The 23,706-nt window shown below is 45.9% G+C and overlaps 1 protein-coding gene across 7 annotated transcripts in view; it reads left to right on the top strand.

The window, feature by feature from the left end:
• Positions 1-23,706, top strand: part of PARP4 (poly(ADP-ribose) polymerase family member 4) — a 2,748,946-nt gene that overhangs the window by 969,793 nt on the left and 1,755,447 nt on the right. For all 7 annotated transcript variants that reach the window (XM_069639202.1, XM_069639198.1, XM_069639200.1 and 4 more), the window contains exons 20-21: positions 15,867-15,948; positions 16,366-16,503. In XM_069639202.1, coding sequence (XP_069495303.1) covers positions 15,867-15,948; positions 16,366-16,503 — 220 coding nt within the window. The remainder of the gene's footprint in view (positions 1-15,866; positions 15,949-16,365; positions 16,504-23,706) is intronic.

The following is a 23,706-nucleotide window of genomic DNA, read 5'->3' as shown; positions in this document are numbered from 1 at the left end:
ACGCATTTATCATCCTCTGGTTCAAGATCAATTAGCGGCACTTCTGCCACTTGTTCATGTAGCTTTGCCACACCTGTCCTACCAGGTTTGGCATGGTCTTTTATATACAATTTCCATTTGATTACACTAGCTTCTTGAGCATGCCCAATTCTGTGTGTTTTAGGAGAACTAAGCACCCATTGTAAAATAGGAATTTCTGGTCCCATAATTATATTATGACCCACAGTCATTTTCTCAGTGTCTAACAAAGCCCAATAACAGGCTAATAACTGTTTCTCAAAAGGGGTATATCACCTGCATCAGGTCCTTTCCTACTCCAAAACCCCAAAGGTACTCGTTTGCTGTCTTGCTTTTGCCATAGACTTCAATCTACATAGTAATCTTGAGAAGAAACATTCAATTCAATTTCGCCTTCCCTCAATGCCCATAAATCGAGCACTTTTTGAATGGTACTCTTAGCCAATTGAAATGCCATGTCTTGCCCTTTACCCCATAAAAATTCATATTTCTTACATGTAATTTTATAATGGGGTGCCAAAATTTGTCCCAAATGTGTTATATGCTGCTTCCAAAATCTGAATAAACCAATAAAGTGTTGTGCTTGTTTTTTAGTTTTTGGCATGGGAAATTCAAGAATTTTCTGTTTTGCTTTAGCCACCATTTCACAATGTTCATCATGCCATTTTATTCCTAGAAAAATAACTGTCTCTGCTGGACCTTGTGTTTTAGCATCATTTATATCCCACCCTTCTTTGCGCAAACCTTCCATGATAAGGTTTAAATGCATGTGTTCACTTTGCGCATCCTTGCCTTGAATTATTATGTCATCAATGTAGTGTACAATTTGCATATCAGGTTTACATGGAATTTTATCCAAATGTTCAGCCACTAGCCGGTGACAAATAGTCAGACTATGCATATAGCCCATAGATAAAAGATTAAAAGTGTATTGTCTCCCATTTCAGGAAAATGCAAACTGCTCTTGGCACTCTGCTGCAATCAGTAAAATGAAAAAGGCGTTAGCCAAATCCAACACTGCATACCAGGTGCCCTCAAATTTTTGTATATTTTCAATTAACCTGACAGCTTCAGGTACCGCAGGCACTAATGGAAGAGTATATTTGTTTAATTTGCGGTAATCAGTTGTCATCCTGTAGCTACCATCAGGTTTTTTAATAGGCTAGATCGGATTGTTCCAGGCAGTAGTCACGGAACGTAATACGCCCGCATCAACATAGTCTTTGATAGAGTTTGAAATCTCCTTTTGCCCACCCAGAATCCAATATTGTTTCAATGACACTCGTTTAGTTGCTATCAGAACTCGCACAGGGGGTATGTTCAGTTGACCCACTCCAACTCGATAACAAGTAAAAGCATCTACATCAAATTGACATGTTTTGCCATCTAAACCTAGGGTTAGACCCTCCAAAATATCAAAACCAATAATGTATTCTGCCAAGGGAACGATTAGTACTTGATAAGTGCCTCTTATCAATTGCCCAATTTTAATGTCAATTTTTGTTTGTACAGCTGAGGTTTCTTTACCACCCAATCCAGTAATCACAAAATATTGAATTGCATAAACCACCTCATCAGTGTCCTTTCCAGTCATTCCCACTAACAATGTCATTATAACATTTTTGTATGCGAGTGGGCCTGTACGTATAAGTGAATTTCTAGCTGAAACTGATAAATGTATCATTCCCATATGTTCGGGAGTATCAAGATGAATAGCTTCCTTCATAGCATGTTCCCTTATCCTTTGAATAGCTTCTTTCAAGGTATACCAGTTTTGATCATTAGTCGGCCAGTCCGACGTGATTGGATATTTGTGATTACATCCATGTGCAGCCAATTGCAAAAGTGATAATTGTCCATCATCACCATTATGATCGCGAGGAGGACCTGCACGCAGGATCTCCTGAATTTGGTCATCATTAGACAAAGGTAAAAACCGAGCAGAATCGGTAGTATCCACTAGAAGGCCCGCAGCACCTCCATCGAACATTCTAACCATCCAAGCCAATAAAGATGCACCTGACCTCTGTTTCAATCTATTAATAATCTCATTAATTTCTTGTTGTGAGTAATCCTCAAGGGCGGTCATATCTATAACACTTGCCCCTGGATTCAATGGATGGCGACCCATTTTCCTGCGAATTATGGGATTAACCGTAACTTCTTTACATGTTGGTTTCGCTTTTGGAGTAGGATCTGATGTATCTGAATCACTACTTGTAGTAGTACTATCAAAAACATCACCATCCCATTTATCAGGATCCCAATTAACATCCTCAGAAGCAATTATTGTTGCTACTTTTCGTGAATTAACCCTGCCTCTTCTTTTTCAATGTTTATATTGTGAGACTCTAACCGCAGCACGTTCAGCCACAGTTTGAAATGTATCTGCTTTGTCATGATATAACTGCAATTGAAGCTGTTTCATCAAAGCCATTTGTTTTTCCGCAACCAATTATTTTTCTAACTTTTGAATCCAATCTTGTAATTCTACATTTAATTGATGTATTTTTCTGAAAGCATGCAATAAATTCCATCCCTGTCTGCCGACAGCTGAACACTCCTTCCCCTTCTCCATGGGGACCAATTGTAAACATTTAATGAGTTCCTCTGGACTTGCTTCTCCTATGCTAGTATCCCATGGTTCACTTAATCTCGCACTACATGCCCAAGTCTGTGCGATTTTACCATAAGTGCTTTTTGACCATCCTACGATCATTATATCTGGGCAATCTCTGCCAGCGGAGCTACTCTTCTTTTTAAACAAAGAGGCCATAACAACAGAATGAATATTTCACGTCCCACACGTTAAAAACAACACACATGTTTTTTCCAAAAGGAAATAAAATGAATTCTACACTTTTTTCTCTTTTTCTTCTACCGTTCTGAATCCAATATCATAAACCTTAATTTATAAACAAGATTCTTTGGCATCCATTTCAGCACAAAGACACTGCTCACAGCGCCAATATTTGGCTTTAAGGGAAGAACACCAACACTTAGATCTCCCTAGCTTCTTCTCGCAATAACAAATATTTGGACTTAGACTAACAGAAGAGATACACACACCATATAAGGTTATAAAAAAATGGCTTATTATAGGCCGTTTATTAATATCAAATAACTAAGTAATCCAGTCTGGAGAGAACCAGAGCTTGGGAGACAGTGAGCTTTTGAGGCAAGGAGAGGAAAGGCAGAGTACCTTTAAGGAGGTGCAATAAAAAGTTTGACTTTTTGGAGACGTTAGAGATGTGTGCGGAGAAGGAGAGTGTAGAGTCAAAGATAACCCTGAGGTTCTTGGCATCACAGGTGGGGGTAGGAGGAGGACCAAGGGAGGCCGGCCAGAGAGTGAGAGGAAAGGATGGAGATGGTGTACCAATAAGGAGGACCTCAGTCTTGTTGGCATTTAGACATAGATCATTGGCGGCACACCAATTTTGAATGGCGCTTAGACAATCAGAGATGAGGGAAGGAGAGGAGGAGGCTGAAGGAAGCCTGAAAATGAGTTGGCAGTCGTTAGTATAGCACTGGAAAGTTGAGCAGAAAATGGAGACACATGTATTGTATTGTATTGGAAACATATGGTTTAAGGGTGCCACTAAATTGATTTTCTTTGTTTCAATACCTTAGTACAGTCCACTTATTTGCGACCAATTGTTCAAACAATTTACAACCAAGGAATCATTACGTGCTATTTTGGCCACAAAGCATTCTACATTGCGGGTTATTAAAATGGAGTATCTCGATAACGTCATGACGCCAACACGTTGCCACATTGGCAACGTTCAGATAAATACGACTGCCATTTTCTGCCACGTTTACAGTGGCATTCTGCATCCTAGACAAGACACTTTACCTATGAGAATACACTTCTCGCTGCTACTGGTAGATATATTCTCTTTTTTTTTAAATTAATTTTCTGACTTGAAGTATTATATTGGCTAACAGGATCCGTGGTTTATATTTTCCTTTTTAATAATCACTCTCGTATTGGTCCTTAATGAAATTGCTCCAATTTTGATCGTAAATGTATGAATCATTTTTTATGAGTTGGATTTTTGTAATATTGGACTTTATAAAAATCCTTTTAACACTCAAATTAATAGTCTTTTCTGTACTTCAGTTTGGACAAATTGAGGATGATTGGCACTTACAATAGTTATTCACGAAAGAGACACATTGGGTTTCCCGGTATCCCGCCGGTAATAACTGACCTACTGTTTACACCGCCTACTATCCCGGTATTGCCTGGATATTATTCTCCATGGAGGGGATTGCCAGAATTATCGGCACTGGTATAACTTGTGTTTTCCCATTGCAGTAAAAGTGCTGGTACCTGATTTACCTCCACTTTTTCCAGCATTTTTACCGGACTGGGAAAGCTGTAATGACCCCCATTATCTCTTGTGGTTTTACGAAACATAAGGTAAATCAACATTTGATATTTTCTGGACACTTTAAGAACTCCACTATATTACCATTTCACTGATAGTTGTTCATTTTAAATGATTTGACAGATTTTAAACTTCTCCCTCCTGAAGAAGGGACACGAAAGTCCCAAAGCGCACTGAGCTGAATGATTTAAACTGTTGAAGAGTTCTAAGCAATGATGCCTGCTCTCACGATCATTTCACCTTGGTGATGCAGTGACTGAGGAACAGTTATCCGCTGGTAGAGGGTTTTCACTAGCCCTGAGCAATGGAAGATCGCATTTCACTTCATGCTGACAATCTCATGTTTTATCTTAAAAATCCACAACTTTGAGGACAGAAAGACAGACATACATTAGTTAATAAGGTATGAGGGTCTAAAAAACAATTCAAGTAAATCAATGCAGATCTGGCTGAACTGAGGGGAGTGTGCCATAATGAGGACAACATTAGTGGTGCTCGGCATATCTTTCAAAATGTACATATAACAGTATCCACCATCCTCTTCAGGTTGAGCATATAACCTCATTCAACTCAGTCAGATAAGTCAAGCCATGTAATGCTCAGAATGTGGTCTATTCTGTTCAAAAGACACATGTCCAGTTGTAGCCTTCAGAAATTGAGCCTCACTGGTCTATCTATTATATCCTGCATGAAATCCAGAAACCGGATGGCTAATGCCGTAGCTAAAATGTTTATCTCCCTGTTAACTAGTGAGCTTAGTCTATAAAAGAAACAAAGATCTGGTGGCATGTCTTTTTTTGGTATTACTGTTATGGCTTCACCTAGATCTGCCAGAAGGAAATCCTACTCCAGGCTCTTTTGGAGCATATTACTCACATCCTTGTTTCACTTCCCTTTCAAGCACTTTCTTAGTTTAGCAGGGAGCCCATTTGGAACAGGGGTTCTCCTGTTTCCCTTTGTGCTAAGTGACCAGTTCTATCTTGGTAGGTGTTATTTTCGCCTCCAATCATCTCAACAGACCCACTAACAGTTTGTTAATTGTGGGATATTCCATAAAGGTCTCAAATTCTGTGTCGCTTTACCTTCTTGAGCAGTATTGTGTAAAATATGCCACACACTGGTTATATATTTTCTTGTCTTCCACCAATAATTGCCTGTGTTCTTCTTAAAATCTGCTAAGGCTGGCTAACACATCTCTTTGCTACATACATCCCAACTCATTCCCAGCCTTATGTCCTTGCTCACTTATCTTGCAACGTGTGCTCCTCCACTGCTATATGGCTCTGTCTAAAGCTTTAATTTGAATCTCCTCCAAAGAACTTTGAATACCCATGTAGTCTGTGTAGCCAGATATTCCCCCTGCAATTTTGTTTTTTCTCTGTATAGGCTTTCCTATTCCCATTGCCTTTCCAATTTTCCCAGTTTTGAAGGCTTCTTGGCGTGCTTCTTTATTTGCTCTAGGTGGATTATTAAAATCAAAATACTCTTCTGTGGCCCTTGAGAGCGATTCCCCACTTGGGATTCTTCAGATGGAAGGTGTTAAATCACTGTATCCCTCCTTGCATATATTTCTGTATTCAGATCAGGTGTGTACTGGGAACCAAATGTGGAGCTATTACACCATGCAAGCAAGGCCAAGCCCTCAGACGAGGGCTTGCGGTTCTCCCACAAGAAAATGTCAGAGGTGGGATGTGGCAGAGAGATGTAACAAAGAGGGCAGTGACAAGTAAGAGAAACAGAAAGCCAGGGTCCCTTCACAAAAGAGGCCGATGATGCAGAATCCCACTGGGAAATCTCCAGAGTTCCCTGTCGGCCAGTGCCCCACTGATTCGGATCGAAAACCGCAAAGAGGAGAGTCGTCTTAGATGCCCAGTGGGAGCAGAGAAACTCTGGCTCTACTATGTAATTGTTTGGTCAGAAGGAAGACATAATCTAACCTTGAAAAGGAAGATTGGGTTGCAGTGATGGAGAAGCGTTTTCACACTCCGTTACCAAACCAACATGCATCATTAAACACCAGATAGTCAATAAATCGTATTCCTTATCTTTTTTTTGTCTTACAGTCAAAAATTAAGACTTCACAAAGAAATACAATTTAAGACAATACAATAATAACATGTACCTCTTCCAACTATCGCATTACCATTGTCAGCAGTTCTCTTCCAAGATTAGGAATGGTCACATAAAATACACTTAAAGTGCTGTAATTATTTTGTTCTTTCAAAGTTTCCCAATTTCGCACTAGTAAGATTGATCTCTTTTAGCAATTTCACCATTTCCATTCTCAGGAGTGTTTCATGACCTGAAACCAGCCTCTCCCAAAAAGAGGATGTTGTTAACCACCAAACCTTATTGACAAATCTGGATAATGTAATAACTCTCCTTTCCAATGTCCCAACGCAGTTGATTAAAAGATGTCTCAAAGTCTGTACTCTGGTTCCACCACATAGTGGCTAAAGGCTGTACCCACACTCCTCGTTACGCCTAATGTGTGAGATTTCTCTTGTGGGCAACAAATTGAGATGGAATCTGAAGAAATCCGATTTACTGTTATGATCTGGAAATGTCCTAAAATACGTGACCTGCTATGCTCGTGGTTTGACCATACTTGAAAATGACTGGGACAAAGTCGACATCCCCATCAGAGCAATCGCCCTGATCCAATCTGCTCTCTTTAAGTACTCTTTAACATCACATTAATCAGATTTTGGATCAGTTTGATTTCTGTGCGTACACAGCTCGTGAGAATTTCAAGCACTTGAGCTTTCAAGTCAATCGGGTAACAATTGTGCATCCTACATCTTCGTATAACAATCTCTTTGGGGGAGCCAGGATCAACCTGTAAAAAGACACCCATCTCCACCTCATCAGTGATCTCAAAGAGTGAAGGCCCAATTTGTACCTCAAACTAACAATTGGGGCACAATTTGGCAGATCTAATACACGTTTCCACAATTTGCCCTCCAATCTTTCCCAGTCTATTAGCCTAGAGAATGGATTTTTGTCCAGGTCATATAGCAAGGAAGGAATAACCTTGCCAATATAGTACTTTATGACCAGAGTTAGGGAAAATGTACAGTACATGCTTATGATTTTTTCCCCATTTACAATCCAAACTGCAATATTTTCCCCTCCAGGATTGTTGTCAAGTGTGCTTTCATTGGAAAAGATTGCACTGTTGTTAGGCAGAAACCTGTGCAGTTCCCTTTGGGACCACTGCAAAAGATTTAGGACTACAGGTGTTGGCAGTAAACCCACTTGGTAGCAGTCTGTACCACCCAGATTTACTTGGTAGCTGTGGCTGAGCAGTCAGACTTCCCTCAAGAAGAGTTAGGCAGTATGTAAAGTATACACAATAGGCACCCAGATACGATAGCACAAGCAAACACTGACCAGAGCTTTGGTATCAAGGTATATAATTATTTATTTTAAAACACACTTATTGAAACACTCCAGCACTAATATTGTAAATCACTCTAAACACAGTTTCTATTATTATATATACATCCCTTATTCCTTATCAGACAAGTTTTAGTTAACACCACTTATTTCCAGACAGAGGCGAGTGCTTAACTATAGATGGCACTCCAATAAGTTAACGAAAAAGAGAGGGAAAAAAAGCAGAATATAGGGAAATACACCACACTAATACTTAGGAACTCTTAAGCAAGGCAGGAAAGTCAAAAGCTACTTGTGAGCCAAAGTCTATAAGCCGGGCCCACTCTTAGAGAGAGCATGGCACAAATGTACCCAAGATCACACAATGACAACAGGCTTAAAAAGTCTTGCAGGGAGTTCAGAGAGGTTTTAGTTAGGCTCAGAAAAGTTTAGCCACGGTGTCCCAGGCTAACCCAGGTTCGAAAGCCGGGGGCTAAATCTACCCCGTACAGTCGGTTGCAAGGGAAGCCAGGCGGAACACGGTACCTTAGGTGGAAAGGATCCTCCAGCGGGGGCAGTTGTTCCTGGCAGCGGTTGCAAGTCGCGGCTTCGTCCAGAGGAAGAGGAGATCTCGACGTGGAGGAAAGATGAAGGTCGTTGCACTGCCAGGGAAGAAACCAGCCGCGGAGTTTTCCCGTTAAAGGTACTACCCTTGGATTCGCGGTAGTGGTAAAACATGGTATTCTGGTTGCCGGGGTGCTTGGCACAGGCAAGGCGGCCACGAGTTGTTCCAGGAAGCGAAAAAGGAAGCAGACTGGTTATCCCCACCAGTCGAAGGAAGAAGACTCTCTGGGCTGGAGATCTCCTCTGTCGTTGGAAAAAGTGGTGAGACGGTTCAGCAGGGCTCCACCGGTGGTGTCGTTGTAGCAGGTCGGCTCAGCTTCTCCCTCGTCGGATTCTTAGGTCCTGTGGCGACTTCTGAAGTTCCAGTCCCCAAAGCCCTGCTTTTATGCAGAAAACCCCCATTCACTCAGCCTAGCTGTCACTCAAACATGCTAAGTGGTGAGCCGGCCGGCTCACCACTTGGGCCAATCAGGACGGAGTGCGACTTGAGTTGTCTAGGCAACTCAGTCCAGGGTGCCTAAACCCCCTCCCACACACCCCCTGTGGTACCCAGACAGAGTGGCACCACTTTTGGAGGCTTCTGTGGAGAAGCCCGCCAAAAAGTGGAACAAAGGGCTCGACTTGGGTTGGAGTCACAGAAGAGAACACAAACGCCATTTTAGAACCGAGTCTTGGCAAAAAAATATCAACCGGAGAATTTATATTAATTAAATAAACCGGCGGTATGTTCGAGGCTATAGGAATTAAATAATTAAAGTTGGTAGCCTCGAACAATGGGAAAATCCCATAGGAATATATTCGCGGTCGAATATAAAAAGTAGTATCCACTGCCACCAGCCAAAACTCGATCAGGGGGGACAGAGACGTGCCCCCTCGACTAACAGACCCCGGGGCAGTCGAATTGCCCCGGCCAGTACGTCCACAATATGATGGTTTGTACTGGTTCTGTTCAGAATTTGAGACTAGTAAAATCAATGGTGACTTTACATGCCCTGGGAGAGAGTAGTCAGTCCCAGGGTATGGAGTCTATGTTGGGGGGTCACTATGACACCCCTGTATTACTGCACTGAGTGTGCTGTGTAACACACATCACAAAAACACATGAAGCCTTATGGAGTAAAAGACCCCATAGCCCATTACACACATCTAGAGCCAAAGAAACACACTGAAATCATGCCCAAGAGTGAGGGTAAAAGAGTCTCACTCTTGGCAGGAGAAAAAAATAAACCCCAAAAATCCAGCAAAGCTGCTGGGGGACTCACTAGGTTAGGAAATTCAGCCGAAACAGAGAATTCTCCCTAACAACTGTTCAGCCCAGATATGTAACTTCTTTAGCAACTGGGATGATTTGATCATCCAGACGCCATACAAATGGGTGGACAGACTTGAGTGGACGCCTAAATATTACAATTCTGGACTTTAGTGGGTTTATCTTCAAGTTATCTAACCTTGCATACTCAACACGGGCCCTTCCAAACTCTTTGCGGGATCCAACAGGTAGGGGTTAAAAAGGAAAGGTGCCACAATGCACCCCTGCCTTATGCCCGTTTTGGTCTTAATTGCACTAGAGAGCTTTCTCTTTTTGTATTCCTTATCTTCCTCCCTGGGAGAGACCTGTCCTCCAGATTACCCATAACCTTGTGGGAGATGCCTGCTTAAAGTACTGGGCCTCTTGGTACTTCTGTCAGTAACTCCATATCTTCATCCAGTACACCAGATGTAGGGTTGGTGGAACACAGACATTTGTAAGGGAGTACTTCTCGCTTTTCAAGTTCCCTGTAACCACCAGGTATCTCCCTCTGAAATCTGCTTGCACACTATGGACCCGTGGGCCGTGTGTTTGTTTTTCTGCCCATTCTTGGGCTGCTGCCATTGTTTTTCCCCGTGTGTTCTCCCCAGCCCTCCTCCCTCCCCTTCCGTGTTTCTCCTTGGTCCCCTCCCTCCCGCCTCCAATCCTCCCAGCTCCCCCCTGATTGGCTGCCGGCCCGTGTGTTGTCTAGGCTAGGCTGCCTGCAGTCCACCGCGCTCGCCACTTCCATCAGGCAGAGCCGGTGACTGCAGGCCCCCAGATAAGGTATTGAGCCCTCCGTGGGCCGTGTGTTTGTTTTTCTGCCCATTCTTGGGCTGCTGACATTGTTTTTCCCCGTGTGTTCTCCCCAGACCCCCTCCCTCCCCTTCCGTGTTTCTCCTTGGTCCCCTCCCTCCCTCCCGCCTCCAATCCTCCCAGCTCCCCCCTGATTGGCTGCCGGCCCGTGTGTTGTCTAGGCTAGGCTGCCTGCAGTCCACCGCGCTCGCCACTTCCATCAGGCAGAGCTGGTGACTGCAGGCCCCCAGATAAGGTATTGAGCCCTCCGTGGGCCGTGTGTTTGTTTTTCTGCCCATTCTTGGGCTGCTGACATTGTTTTTCCCCGTGTGTTCTCCCCAGCCCCCCTCCCTCCCCTTCCGTGTTTCTCCTTGGTCCCCTCCCTCCCTCCCGCCTCCAATCCTCCCAGCTCCCCCCTGATTGGCTGCCGGCCCGTGTGTTGTCTAGGCTAGGCTGCCTGCAGTCCACCGCGCTCGCCACTTCCATCCGGCAGAGCCGGTGACTGCAGGCCCCCAGATAAGGTATTGAGCCCTCCGTGGGCCGTGTGTTTGTTTTTCTGCCCATTCTTGGGCTGCTGCCATTGTTTTTCCCCGTGTGTTCTCCCCAGCCCCCCTCCCTCCCCTTCCGTGTTTCTCCTTGGTCCCCTCCCTCCCTCCCGCCTCCAATCCTCCCAGCTCCCCCCTGATTGGCTGCTGGCCCGTGTCTCCTCCTCCTCTTATTGGTGCTACCAGGGCAGCCCCTGCCCGGCAGCCCCAGCGGCTAAGGGCCCCCTTAGGCAAAGGGCGGCTCCCTCCTTTGCGGCTCCCGGTGTGTCTGCAGGTGTCCGCAGGGGACGCCAGGGCCATTCCACCGCTTCATCTTGTGAGCTCCACCTGCTCCCCCGGCCCACCCCACCCCTACCTGTTCACTTCCTCGCAGTGTGGCTACACTTCTTTGTGTTCCGAATTTGTGGTAAACTAGGGTTTTTCTCCCTCTGCAGGATTTTCAAACTTAGGTGGCCTCTCCACTGTGTACCTGATACCCCTTACTGTGTTCTGAATTTGTGGTAAACGAACGCCTGCCGCTCTCTTCCTATCCACTTGCGCTTGTCCTGTCTTCCCCCACCCACTCCCTCCTATTCTATGGTGCTCTCTATCTCACCAATCTTTTCTAACTGCTTCTCCATTGACTATCCTGCTCTCCTCACTAAATCTGGTAGGAAAAAGTTTAAAAAGGACATCCTGGTCTCCAACCCAGGCCTCCCTATCGCTGACACCTACACTAGTGCCTCCTCCAAGGAAACTCTCACTGACATCCTCTTTTTCGTGCCTTCTCCTGACCTATGGACCCTTCATATGGTCTCTGTGCTCTCTCCTTTCTCCTCTTCCCCCATTAATGGTGGCACCCGTTGGGATGTCCTCTTGGCTTCCTTCCACTCCTCTAAGGCCATCATTAATGTCTATGCTAATGGGACCGTCTTGGTCCAAGGCCCTCAGGCCAACCTTCACCTCTTCGATAGACGCTTCCCACGCCTCATCAACTTCCTCTCCTCTCCTGCTGTGCCCCCTCCTCTGTCCTCGACTAACTTGCCTCTTCCCTCCCTCCCCACCCCCTCTCATGCTCCTTCTTCACCTCCGCAGGGCATACCTCTAATCTGTACCCCTCCCCGGAAGTCCTTCAAAGATGGCAAACTTCTCTACATTGCCACTCTTAACTCTCGCTCTGCCGTCAAACATTCCTCTGATATCTGCCGCCTTCTTGAGGAACTTGACCTTGACGTACTCGGTCTCACTGAGACATGGTTCACGGCCAGCTCTGTCACCAGCTTTGACACACTCCTACCCGACGGTTACAAGATCCTCTCTGTGCCCAGGCCCAACTGTGCGGGGGGAAGTGTGGCCCTTATCTTCCCTGAGTGGATTCCTGCCACTGTTACTCCCATGCAGACCTACTCCTCTTTTGAATGTCTTGTCTGCCGACTCTCTCTCTCTCCTAGCCATTCCCTTACCGTGGCTACTATCTATCGGCCACCTGGTCAAATTTCCTCCTTCCTCTCCGAGTGGGCGGACCTCTCCTCCTCACTCCTGTCCTCAACCACTCAACTCCTCTTTCTTGGAGACTTCAACATCCACCTGGATGCCTCCTGTCCCCCCTCTGGACTCTTTCGCAACCTCTGCGACTCTCTCTCACTCTCTATTCTCCCGTCTGGGCCGACTCATTCTGCAGGGCACACTCTTGATGCCCTGATCTCCTCTGACCTTCCCCTCTCTGTCCCTCTCTCCACTCCTCTCTCCTGGAGCGATCACTTTCTCCTCTCCTCCCACCTCACCCTCCCTACCCCACAGGCAAAGCCACCCCCATCACTGCCACCTTCCTTCTCGGTCATCCGACCCATGAAGCGCGTGTCAGTTGAGGCTTTCGCTGCCACCTTCTTGCCCCCTCCTCCCCCTTCGGCTGACTCCCACCCTGACACAGCCCTCTCCACTCCACTCCGCTATATCTGATACTCTTGATATCCTTGCCCCTGTCATGAGAATCCGCCTGAAGCCCAAAACCAAATGTAACTCCTGGTATGACTCGGATCTCGTCACCCTTAAGCACAAGTGCAGGGTGGCAGAGAGGAAATGGCGTGCTTCATGTTCATCCTCTGACAAACTGGCCTGTCGCCTGCTCCAAAGGCAATACCGGCTCTCCGTTCTCACCAAGAAGAGAGCCCTTATCCAAGCCCGCATCTCTGCGGCATCTAACAATTCGGCCGAACTCTTTAAAATCTGCAAGGAGCTGGCCAACCCTGCTGCAGTCTCTACCTCTCCTGTCCCCTCCCAGGCCCTCTGCACGGCACTGGCCTCTCACTTCATTTCAAAAACTCAGGACATCCTGTCCTCACGCTCCTCCTATAACCTCCCCCCCTCTATTCCCTGCCCTTCCTCTGGCTCTTCTGCAGCCACCCCTCCTCTCTCCTTCTCTTCCTTTCCCCTTTTTTCTGCTGACGAGGTTTCAAGACAAGTCCGATCTATGAAAGTCTCATCAAAACAGGTCCACCCCTGTTCCTCCAAAACTATCAAGGACCACATTGACTCCTTGGCTCCTGCCCTTGCTGACTTCTGCAATCACTCCTTCGCCTCTGGAGTCTTCCCATCCCCTCTCAAGCACTCCCTTGTGCACCCCATTCTTAAGAAACCCTCTTCCGACCCTTCCTGCCCAGCTAACTATCGCCCAATCTCTATCACTCCCTTCCTGGGCAAGCTCCTGGAGAAACTGGCCATCTCCCAGCTTAATCTCCATGCTGAATGTGTTGGTAGTCTTCATGACCATCAGTCTGGCTTCAGAGCTGCCAGAAGCACGGAAACTGCTCTCCTGAACATCCGTGAGGACCTGCTCTCGAACCTTGACTCTAACATTCCATGTGTTCTCATTTTGCTTGATCTCTCTTCTGCCTTTGATACTGTCAACCATACCATCCTGCTCAACCGTCTCCGTGATAACCTCGGTATCACTGGTCAGGCTCTGGCGTGGCTGACCTCTTTCCTCTCAAATCGACCCTCCCAGGTCCAACTGGGGTCTTTCCTCTCTGACATCTTCTTCTCTACCTGTGGTGTCCCCCAGGGATCTAACCTCTCTCCCTGGCTGTTCAACCAGTATCTGGCACTTCTCGCCCACCACATCGCCGCTCTCTGCCCCTACTTTCAGTGCTATGCGGATAATACCCAACTCATTTTCAGGCTACCCTCGGCCTCCTCTTCTCCTTCCCTCATCTCTGACTGTCTTTCTGCTATCCAGGAATGGTGTGCCGCCAACGACCTCTGCCTTAATGCCAGTAAGACTGAGATTCTACTCATCGGCACTCCCACTCCCTCCTTCCCTGCTGCTCTCTGGCCGGCCTCTCTGGGCCCTCTTCCTACTCCTACCTGCAAGGCAAAAAACCTTGGGGTCATCTTCGACTCCACACTCTCCTTCTCTCCTCACATATCCGACGTATCTAAGAAGTCACACTACCAGCTACACCACCTCAGAGGTATCCTTCCTTTCCTCTCCTTCCCCCAGAAGCTCACTGTCTCTAGAGCCATGGTTCTCTCTAAGCTGGACTACTGTAACAGCCTCTATCTTAATCTGCCCGCCTCTACTCTCCGCCCTTTGCAACTCTTCCAGAACAGGACTGCAAGACTTGTCCTTGGCCTCAAGCCCAGGGACCGTATCTCTCCAGGACTGAAATCACTACACTGGCTCCCAGTGACTGCGAGGATCAAGTTCAAAACCCTCTGCATTGTCCACAAGGCCGTCTGGGGCCTTGGGCCAAAATACCTTCAACTCTCTCTTCCTAAATATCTTCCTTCTCGAGCTCTTCCCTCGTCCGCCTCCAACTCCCTCAGGGTCAGCCGCTTTTCCAAACAACGAGTTGGGGGCAGATCTCTTTCCACTGCAGGGGCCTCCCTCTGGAACAGCCTTCCTACCTCCCTGAAACTTGAGGAGAAGCACCTCAAAACCTTCCTCTTTGCCTCCGCTTTCTCTCCCCCTCTCCCCTGCTAATACTACTGAAACTGCACTGAATCTACAACTGGGCCATTCACCGTTCTCGGCCCAGCCACTCTCCCCTGCACTGCCTCCACGGCAACCCCTGCACTACGGGACTGTGTCTGTATCCATACAGCCCCCTTCCCAGCACTTGTCTGCACTTACCTCGCACTTGCCACCAGCTGGCCCTTGTTATTTATCCTGTATGCTGTATGCTTATAACCCTGTACTGCACTTTCCCCTCTCCCTTTCCCCCATGCACTTTTCCCTTCCCCTCTACCCTTGCACTTGCGCGATCTGAATGACACCTGGCCTAGTAAGATCGTTGTCTGTCTCCCCTTGTTCCCCCCCCCCTGCCTCGTCGCGCCTTGAAACACTTGTGTATAGGCGCGTTACAAATGCCTTATCATATCATATCATATCATGGCTAGGTTTGTGTGACCACAATGGCCACCCCTCTAGAGCCCTGCGTGAACCCAGCATGCCAAAACTTATCATAGAGGGATCTCCTTAAGTCTAAGCAATAATTCCGAGCAAATGGGTTTGCTGATCACCACAACATCAGGATTCTGTCTTTTTATGAACTGTGAAACTGTGCCCTATTTCAGCACATTACCTAATCAGTTTACATTCCGGATAGGCTATGTTACAGTTTGATAGTGTACTCCTAATTGCCCTGTGGCTGGAAGTCAATCCAAGCCAATCTTACATCGCCTACTGACACAGCATGATTAACGCATGACTAAAAGTGAAGGTATACCAGACACTCCAACCTCGGATTTTTGATGTGTGTTGCGAATTGGTGTACGCCGTGTCAATGTGTGTTTTTGTATTTTAAGTCTCCAGTGAGTCGAACACTTTTCTTTCATTTATTTTAGCGCATTCTCTTTGGCCCTGTCGATTGAAATGCCATTCAAAATTGAAAATATTAATTGTTGGACACACAAGATTAAAACAAAGGTAAGAGAATCTACGTACCCTGCTTTCCAGTTTTAATTAAAGGTAATTGCAAGGGTTTGGGACCTAGTAACTAGAACTTCCGATTTGGCATCTTGAAGTCACAATAGATTTTAACTCTAAGCTTGTGCAGATAGCTAGCTACCTTCTCGAGCGCTGTCCCCATCTCCTGCTTTCCAGTGTCCCCTCGGCCAAGGGTCATGTGAAATCTCAGATAGACTGAGCCCCCATCCTAGGCAGATCTGCTCTTATTTGTCCAACTTGCTTTCCACCATGAGTAGACTTTTCCCTATATAGTTTACTGCAGCAGAAGGACCGGTTTCTCAGTGGCCACCTCTGGGTTACACAGACATTGTTGTTTATCCCTGCTTAAGACGTCTTTCTAAAGTTAGAGATGAACGTGTTCTCTTTGTATTCTAGCAAACCGACTGCAAAGCAGTAGTAAGAACAGCAAATGACAGTACCATAAGCAGCAGTGATTTTATTTTGTACATTACACTGGCTGATTCCGAGCTTCCAAGAATGTGGGTGGAAAAGCATCCTGATAAAGAGAGTGAGGTAAGGATCATTCATTGCCCTATTTCTTTTATCAATAAAAAAAGATGAATACATAATTACCATTACAGAATTAATTACCAGAACAACACTCGCTACATTGTCTAGGCCTCATTCTAGGTTTGCCGGTCTGGAAACAAGGGTGCCGGTAAGCTTACGGCACCCTTATTTCCAGATTGACAAAGTCTGAGTCTGCCTGCCGTGGCCACTTTGCCCGAGAGGTCTGACCCTGCCGGGCGCAGCGGCCATGGCAGGCAGACTGGTCACGGAAGCACCAGCACTGTTGCTAAGGGTGCTGGTGCTTCCGTGTCCCCAATCCCATAGAGTCCTTTAGGACTGACCTTGGAATTTGCTGGCACCTGACTTCCCGGGCCGCCAGACTCATAATGAGCCGGTGGCACCGGGAGGTCAGGCGCTGGAAAAATATTACGGGTCCGGCGGCAACGCGTCGGTAGCACCGGCAGGGTTACCGCTGGACCCGTAATGAGGACTGTATTTTAAGAAAAGTTGTTGCAAAAATACACACATGCCTGCATTAAAAACAAGTGCATGGAAAGATGAATGAAAGCATATATATGGCAAAATTGTTTTGTTAACAGACAAATGCATAATGTTTTCTATTGCCAAATCTCTTTATAAGACATGGTTGCCTGCAATACCCGTATAAAAGCCTGTAAATAATTTTCTTATAATGCATGGCAACCTGCAGTAATTGTATAAAACATCTAAATAATGTTCTTATTTCAGGTTAGCTGTAACATCTCTACTGACCTGAAATATGAAAATGACATCACTGCCACTCTGTAATCATTTAGTATGCTTCAGTTCAACAGAGCAGAATTCCAGCTGACACTGAAGCACCTAATTAAAGACGTGACAAGCTTTTAAAATTCCTTTCTTGTAAAATAGCTTCCCGACTATGACACTTTACCGTCATTACATGATAAGTAACTCTTCATGATAGTATGTTTATTTTCTGCACTGTTGAATTTGAACATGCATTCAAATACGAATCAGTAATGAAGCGTGGAGACAATGAAGAACGAAATCATTCACCTGCTATATCTTTACTAATTAGGCGCGAACTGGCGCCAGCACGGAAACCCCAAATCCAAACACATGGGTTGCAACCCATAAACATAACAAAAGAAAGGAGACATGGCTCCTTTCCAGAACAATAAAAATAGGACGTTACATCTCCCCCTTCCTTAACTCAAGACCTGGGGTTTCACTTGTTAATTTCTTCTATCCACCTTGAAGGTTTACGTACCACTCTTCGAGTGGCTGCGTACGGGTGGAGCGTTTCTCACAGTGCAGTCACTGGCGCTGTCATCAGTGTCTCTGTCCTCTTCTCTGTATTCAGAGTCTAGATCAGAAGAGTCCTCTTCTTCACCGGGGTTGGTGACTTTGTGGCCTCAGTCGCCTTTGAATGTTCAGAAGAATGATGAGTTCCGCGTGATGGTGTCTTGTGGGCGTGCAGCGGTTATCATGGACCCTTGTATGTGTGTCACAGTCATTGGTTCAGGCTTAAATGCAGGGACATCTTTGGCATCTTGAGGTTGTTTTACCAGCACCTGGTCTCCTATTTGGACGCTGCTGGGTTTGGCCTTCCTTCATAGATCGGCATATTCCTTCATCCTTGTTTTGCTCTCCTTGTCCTTTGTTCTTGCCGTGTCGACATAGGCGTTGTGAAGGGAGGCATTTGGATTATGTGACAATGTGTTTCTTACCACTCGTCCAAACATTAATGCCGAGGGACATACCCCTGTCAAAATGGGTGGTGTATTTCTGTAGTCCCTTAACAGAGTGCATATGGCCTGCATGAATGATCCATTGGTAATTGAGCAAACTTGCAGAGTGTGTTTGAGGTTTCTCATGAATCTCTCCACCGTTCCGTTGGCCTGTGGCCACAGTGGCGTGATCTTGCGATGTTGAAAACCCAGATGTTCCGCAAACATGGCGAAGCCTTGTCCGCTGAAGGGTGGACCATTGTCTGATTTCACTATGGACGGAATCCCATAGTCTGCAAACGTCTTGTCTAAAGCCGATATTACTGCTTGGGCACTGGTGGAGTGAATGAGGTGCACCTCTGGGGAATCTGGGCATCTCTTCAATGATCACCAACATGTACTTGCTGTTGGCCAGCGGGCCGAACATGTCAATAGCCACTTCGTCCCATGCCTGCACCGGCATGGATGACATCTTAAGGTGCTGTGGAAAAGTGCGTGGGACGACAGCCTTGCGTGCAATGTACTTGCCTAGTAGCTGTTCAACCTTCTCGTCCACCTGGGGAAACCACACCTTGTTTGTAAACTGTCATTTAGTCGATACAATTCCCCTATGTCCTGAGTGTGCTAGTGAAAGCACTTGCTCTTGCAGACTTGCAGAGATGACGATTTTGTTTTCTTTCAGCAAGAGCCCTTCCGGGGACATGGATAGTGTGTGTCTAATGAGCTTGAAAGTGTGTAAGTGTCTCTCTTCAGTTGTAGACAGGGGTTGTCCATGATTGACTTTGACATGATCTCAGGCATTCTTGTATCTCTAAGAGTAGTTGGTCTTTCTTCAGGGCTTTCTTCAGGGCTTCTGCCAGTTGAGCACTCGTGATGGATTTGGGGAGTGCATTGTTTATTAAGTAGTGAATGTATTTGTTCGCTTTGATGGACTGGCGCTCATTGTGAGCTGGAAGCGGGTATCTGCACAGGAAATACGCTGGGTTGTTGTCCTTCCCTGGGTGGTGTATGATTTCGAACGAGTATTCCCGCAGCCTAACTCCCCACCTTGCATCTTGGCTGTTGGTTTGACATAGATTGTGGTGAGGGCCTGGTGGTCGGTGATGATGGTGAACGGGCGTCCATACAGGAACAGGTGGTAGTGTTCACACGCCCACACAATTGCCAGGCTTTCCATCTCCGGTTGTGAGTATGCGCATTTGGTTGCTGAGAGGCTGCGGCTTGCGTATGCTACGATGCGCCTCGTGGAGTTGGGCAAAGCTCCTGGCTGTGACTGGGCTAATATTGTCCCTAATCCAACGGGGCTGGCATCAACTGTCAGTTCTGTGTTTAGATCCGGGTCATAGTATGACATGCAGGATGCTGATGCGATGCGTTTCTTGATCTCCTGGAAGGCATCTTCGCATTAATGGGACCAGTGGAATTCATGATTTTTTCCTGTGAGTAGTCGAAGGGGTGTGCTCACTGATGCAAAGTCTTGGATGTATCACGTACAGTAGCTTGCCATTCCCAGAAATGATTGTTCTGCAGAGACTGAGGTGGGTGTGGGAACTTCTACCAATGCTTGCACCTTTTCGGGGTCCGGTTTTAAGCCATTACTTGAAAATATGTGTCTGAAAAATTTTAAGATTGGCTTGCTGAGCTCACACTTGGCAGGGTTTAGCGTGAGGTAAGCATCCTCAAGAGCCATACACACTCTCCTTAGTGTGTCATCATGTATTTCTTGCGTGGTGCCGAAGATTAAAATGTCATCGCTATAATTTAAAGCAATTTGGGATATGCTTAATAAGCTGATGAATTATTTCATTTTGGAATATTTCAGCCACAGATGATACGCCAATTTTGGCTTTCAAGCTTTTGTCCTTGTGTTGACATGTGGCTGTGGACGTGCCTCAGCATTTGAGGGGTTTGTTTGACTCATATGGGTAGATTTGAGTGTCAGCTTTGTTTAATTCTTTCTGGCTAGAGACTTGCATGTGCCGCACTGATCACGTTTACCGTGACTGCGGTGTCGATCATAAATTCACGACTCTGTCCGTTTAACTGTAATAATAAGGTCGGGCAATATTCCGCGGCAGTGCTGTTCCCAATGGCATGGATGTATCCTCTCTTTCTGTCTCGGCTGGTTGAGGTGGAGTGCAAGTCTCGTCGACGTCGTAGGGATTCCTCCAGGTATCTAACTTTATGTCGTGGCGGCCGACATTGCGAGTCTTGCCTGCTCCTGTAGTGACTGGAATGATCTCTTTTCCCTTCGCGCCATCTATCTCTGCGTAATGACTCATGTGGATTGCTATGAGAGCTGCGCCTCCTAGTGGTGGGGGATCGATGCGGGTTGTGTTGTGGGCTTTGCCGCCTTGAGCGATGGTCATCTTGTCTCCTGGCGTCTCTGCTAGTTTCCGCTGGTTGAAATAATTTGACGTTCCTCCAAACGGATTGGAAATGATTCTCACCTCCACATTTATCGCAATGATGACCTATAGCCGGGCATGGACCAATGTGTGGGAACTTGAATCTGCATCTGTAGTACTTCCTCTACCGACGTGGGGCATACAATTGTTGATGAGGCGGATTGCGTAATTTTAATATTGCTGTGTGACTCGGTTTGTAAGGATAGTGCAGAATCTGCTCTCGCTAGTTGTAATATTTCCTCCAGCGTTCGGCTTTTCTGGAGCAATTTGTTTCTGAACTCAGGAGACTCACACCTTGCTGTAGCTTGCAACTTGAGTACTTCCTCAGTATAATATCGTACAAAGTCACAGTATTTTGCTTGTTTTCTTAATCTCATCACAAAGTTATCCATGTTCTCACTTTTCTCTTGGCTGGTCGTGTGAAAAATATGTCTCTCGTAATCCAAATTTCTCAGCTGTGCGAAATAATTATTCAGGGAGTCAATTATGCCTTGAAATGTGTCAGTGTTATTTTCTGGCATCTCAAACACAATGGGCCTCATTACGTCTGTGGCGGTAAGGCAACAACGGCGCTGGTAGTGCTACCCGTGCCGTTGTTACCATGCCAGCCACATTACGAGTTCTGCTCGTTGGTGCCGCTCTGCACGCCTGGCTATACCAGGCGTGCAGAGTGGCACCCGCGAGCAGAACAGGATGGTAGCAATGGTACCGTTATGAACGGTACTGCTGCTACCATCCTCCCCATTCCCATTGAGCCCTAACGGGGCTCAAATGGGAATGGGGACGTACCGGCTCCGGGTCCCACTTAAGGGAAATTACCGGGCCCTCCAAGGTCGGAATGGCCCGGTAATTCCCATTTCGCGGGACCCGGAGCCGGGCCCGAGTTTGGGGGTAGCCATGTGTATTGCTCTCCCCCGACAAGTGCACGGAACAACTCATAAATCACCAATGCAATTATAGAGCAAATACTTTGAACAATAAACAGACACACAACAACTCACAACCACGCACTCTTAGAAGATAATCAGCTCTTTACGGCTATTTATTCAAAGCTTACACGTACATAGAAATAACTCACAAGAATAATATGGACATAAATCACAGAAGAAGTAAAGAAGTCAAAAGGAAATACATCACCGTGAGCGTAACATGATTCCTCATCTCGTCCAGAATCGGTTGGAAGACCCCGGGAACAGCCAGGCCGAGAGCACCACAGCTCACAGGAAGGCCGGACGTAAGCGTCCTTCTCCGGCTGAAGTCTCACCTGACCACCTCCGGGCTTCCGCATATATACACACTCCACAAAGTGGAGTTAATTGTCGAACATTCTGGAAATTGCACTTGCGCAGTTGGGGAACAGCCGTCGGTTGCCAGCTGGGTCAATCGAGAGCTCCCCCCAAAAAGTGCAGGGCCTCCCTTCTCTAAAAACACGCTCCACAGAGAACAGTAGAAAGCCAAAACAACGTTAGCTTTCCCAGCAGAAATGGCCTTGACCGCATACCAGGTTTGGAAAAGCATGTTTATCTCAGCACAGTGAATCTAACACTCAGCAAAATGTGTGCAGCGTTTCACTGCGGTATGAAGTAAATATCCATCATGGTTATGAGCGCTCCCAGAATGCATTGCGCACAAGCGCCATTTTAGATCAAGCATAACAATTCCACCCTTGGATATTTATTTATCTTCCATAACCTGGTGGCACAGGAACCGGTCTCTGAAACCTACGAAATGTTAAGACTAAATTGGGAATACATTGAATGCAACAACAACAAGCAATTATAATAGACAGTATAATAAAAATGGAAGCAAAAATGTACCGTAGTGTACCCCCAATATCAGGTATCCATGAAAATAACCAATCCCACCAATTTCTATTACGATCTTGAGACACTTGAGAAATGAGATCCCTCAAACCTCGAATATGACTTTCAATAGATCGTGAGTGGTCACTTAAATTGAAACAACACATACCTTCAAAGGCATTACACCCTAAATTATGTTTTAACAATAGGTAATCAACAGCAGCTCTGTTCTGCAAAGATGCTTTTCTAATAACTTGACTATCAAGGAGTAATTCTTCTAAAGCCTGCAAAGTATGATTAAGACTTTTAACTACTAAACACGCTAATTTCATCAAAGATTTGTAACCTCCAGCAGCTAAACCCCAAACTCCCACTAATGAAAGGGTTAATGCTAGAACCTCAGCTTCTGATAACAAATGTACATGTGAATCACAGTCGGGAGATAGCCCTACACATTCAAAAGTTGACCTTTTACCTCGAGTTATCGCTGGGTGTAAAGGAAACATCATTAGTCCTAATCGAGTTAAAGCACATGGACCTCCAGAAATGTTAGCCGGAATATAAGTATATGTAATGTTACCACATGAAAAGAGCCATCCTGTTGGAAGTTTCACATGATTCAAATGACTAGCAGTTACCACTGTATGATTGCAGGACATAGTGTTATTTATACTGGTGCATTTACGTGACATTCGCGAACATAGTCACCTCTCGAATATGGTACGATTGTACTGATTGGTCAACTCTGTCGGCATTTGCCAATTTATTGTGCCTTGCACGTCATAATATAACACACATCACCTTGAGTTATATTGTAAGTAATAACACGCGCCAAATTTCTCCATTTCCTGTCAGTCTCTTGGCAGAACCGACAGTATTCGTAAACTGAAAAAGATTGTCTAATGTCTGAGTCTTGAACCAAAGAATCATTGTGTGTGACGCCGAAGATATGCTTTAAAACCGGAACAGGCGTCGGCACCGCTACTAAACATGTAGTCAATAAAGCTTCAGCATTGGGCACATCAGTAAGACAAAAGTGTGATATGTTCAGTACTTGCTGTGCCAGGTATATCCACATATTCTCCTCTTGGGTAATCATAGGAGAATGTTTCCGTCTTCCTACAAACGACTCTTGCACGTCTGGCATCAAGGTTGTTTTCACTTGCTCCTGATGTGTTTGTCGCATTTCACAAATCCATGTCTTCGGTCTGGCGGGCTTTTCGGCACTGGCATAAGGCTGCTTGGGGATAACATTATTCATCACTA

Source organism: Ambystoma mexicanum, chromosome 7q (genome assembly GCF_040938575.1).
Source record: "Ambystoma mexicanum isolate Mex_15411 chromosome 7q, UKY_AmexF1_1, whole genome shotgun sequence".
NCBI classification, from domain to species: Eukaryota; Metazoa; Chordata; class Amphibia; order Caudata; family Ambystomatidae; genus Ambystoma; species Ambystoma mexicanum.
The sequence above is the reverse complement of the archived record's forward strand: the minus strand, read 5'-3'. Positions and strand labels throughout refer to the sequence as shown.